Source organism: Sinocyclocheilus anshuiensis, unplaced genomic scaffold, assembly GCF_001515605.1.
Source record: "Sinocyclocheilus anshuiensis isolate Anshui unplaced genomic scaffold, SAMN03320099.WGS_v1.1 scaffold284, whole genome shotgun sequence".
In the NCBI taxonomy this organism is placed as follows: Eukaryota; Metazoa; Chordata; class Actinopteri; order Cypriniformes; family Cyprinidae; genus Sinocyclocheilus; species Sinocyclocheilus anshuiensis.
In genome coordinates, this window is record NW_015554266.1 from 1,023,507 (window position 1) to 1,023,891 (window position 385).

Below are 385 nucleotides of genomic sequence, written 5' to 3' on the forward strand. Positions count from 1 at the left end.
AACATTTGCAGGTACGAGTCCGACTAGCATGGAAATCATTATGTTAGCTAAAATTTAGTGTTTGTTAGTGATTTAAAATTCCATGGTGTGCATGACTGCAGTTGACGTTTCTGCGAGACTTCCAGTGTAAGTGTGTTTTGTTGTGCATTTTTTGTTGTGCATTTAATCTCTTCCACTTTTTTTTTCTTCAATTTATGTGTGTGAGAGTGTATATAATACCTTTAGCAATGTCCATTGCCCAGGTCATAATCTGCTTCATACTGATGTCTTCACTCTCGGCACTGGACAGATAGTCAAAGAGAGATCCACCGCTGGCATACTCTACCATAACACAAACACACACATAGAATGTAAATAGTAAATATTGCACTGGGCAGGAGTTTTA

At 37.9% G+C, this 385-nt stretch overlaps 1 protein-coding gene across 1 annotated transcript in view; it reads right to left on the reverse strand.

The window, feature by feature from the left end:
• map3k20a (mitogen-activated protein kinase kinase kinase 20a) overlaps nucleotides 1-385 on the reverse strand; it is a 36,727-nt gene that overhangs the window by 26,198 nt on the left and 10,144 nt on the right. Inside the window, exon 4 of the mRNA XM_016464166.1 lies at nucleotides 220-321. Within this exon, the coding sequence (XP_016319652.1) occupies nucleotides 220-321 (102 nt within the window). The remainder of the gene's footprint in view (nucleotides 1-219; nucleotides 322-385) is intronic.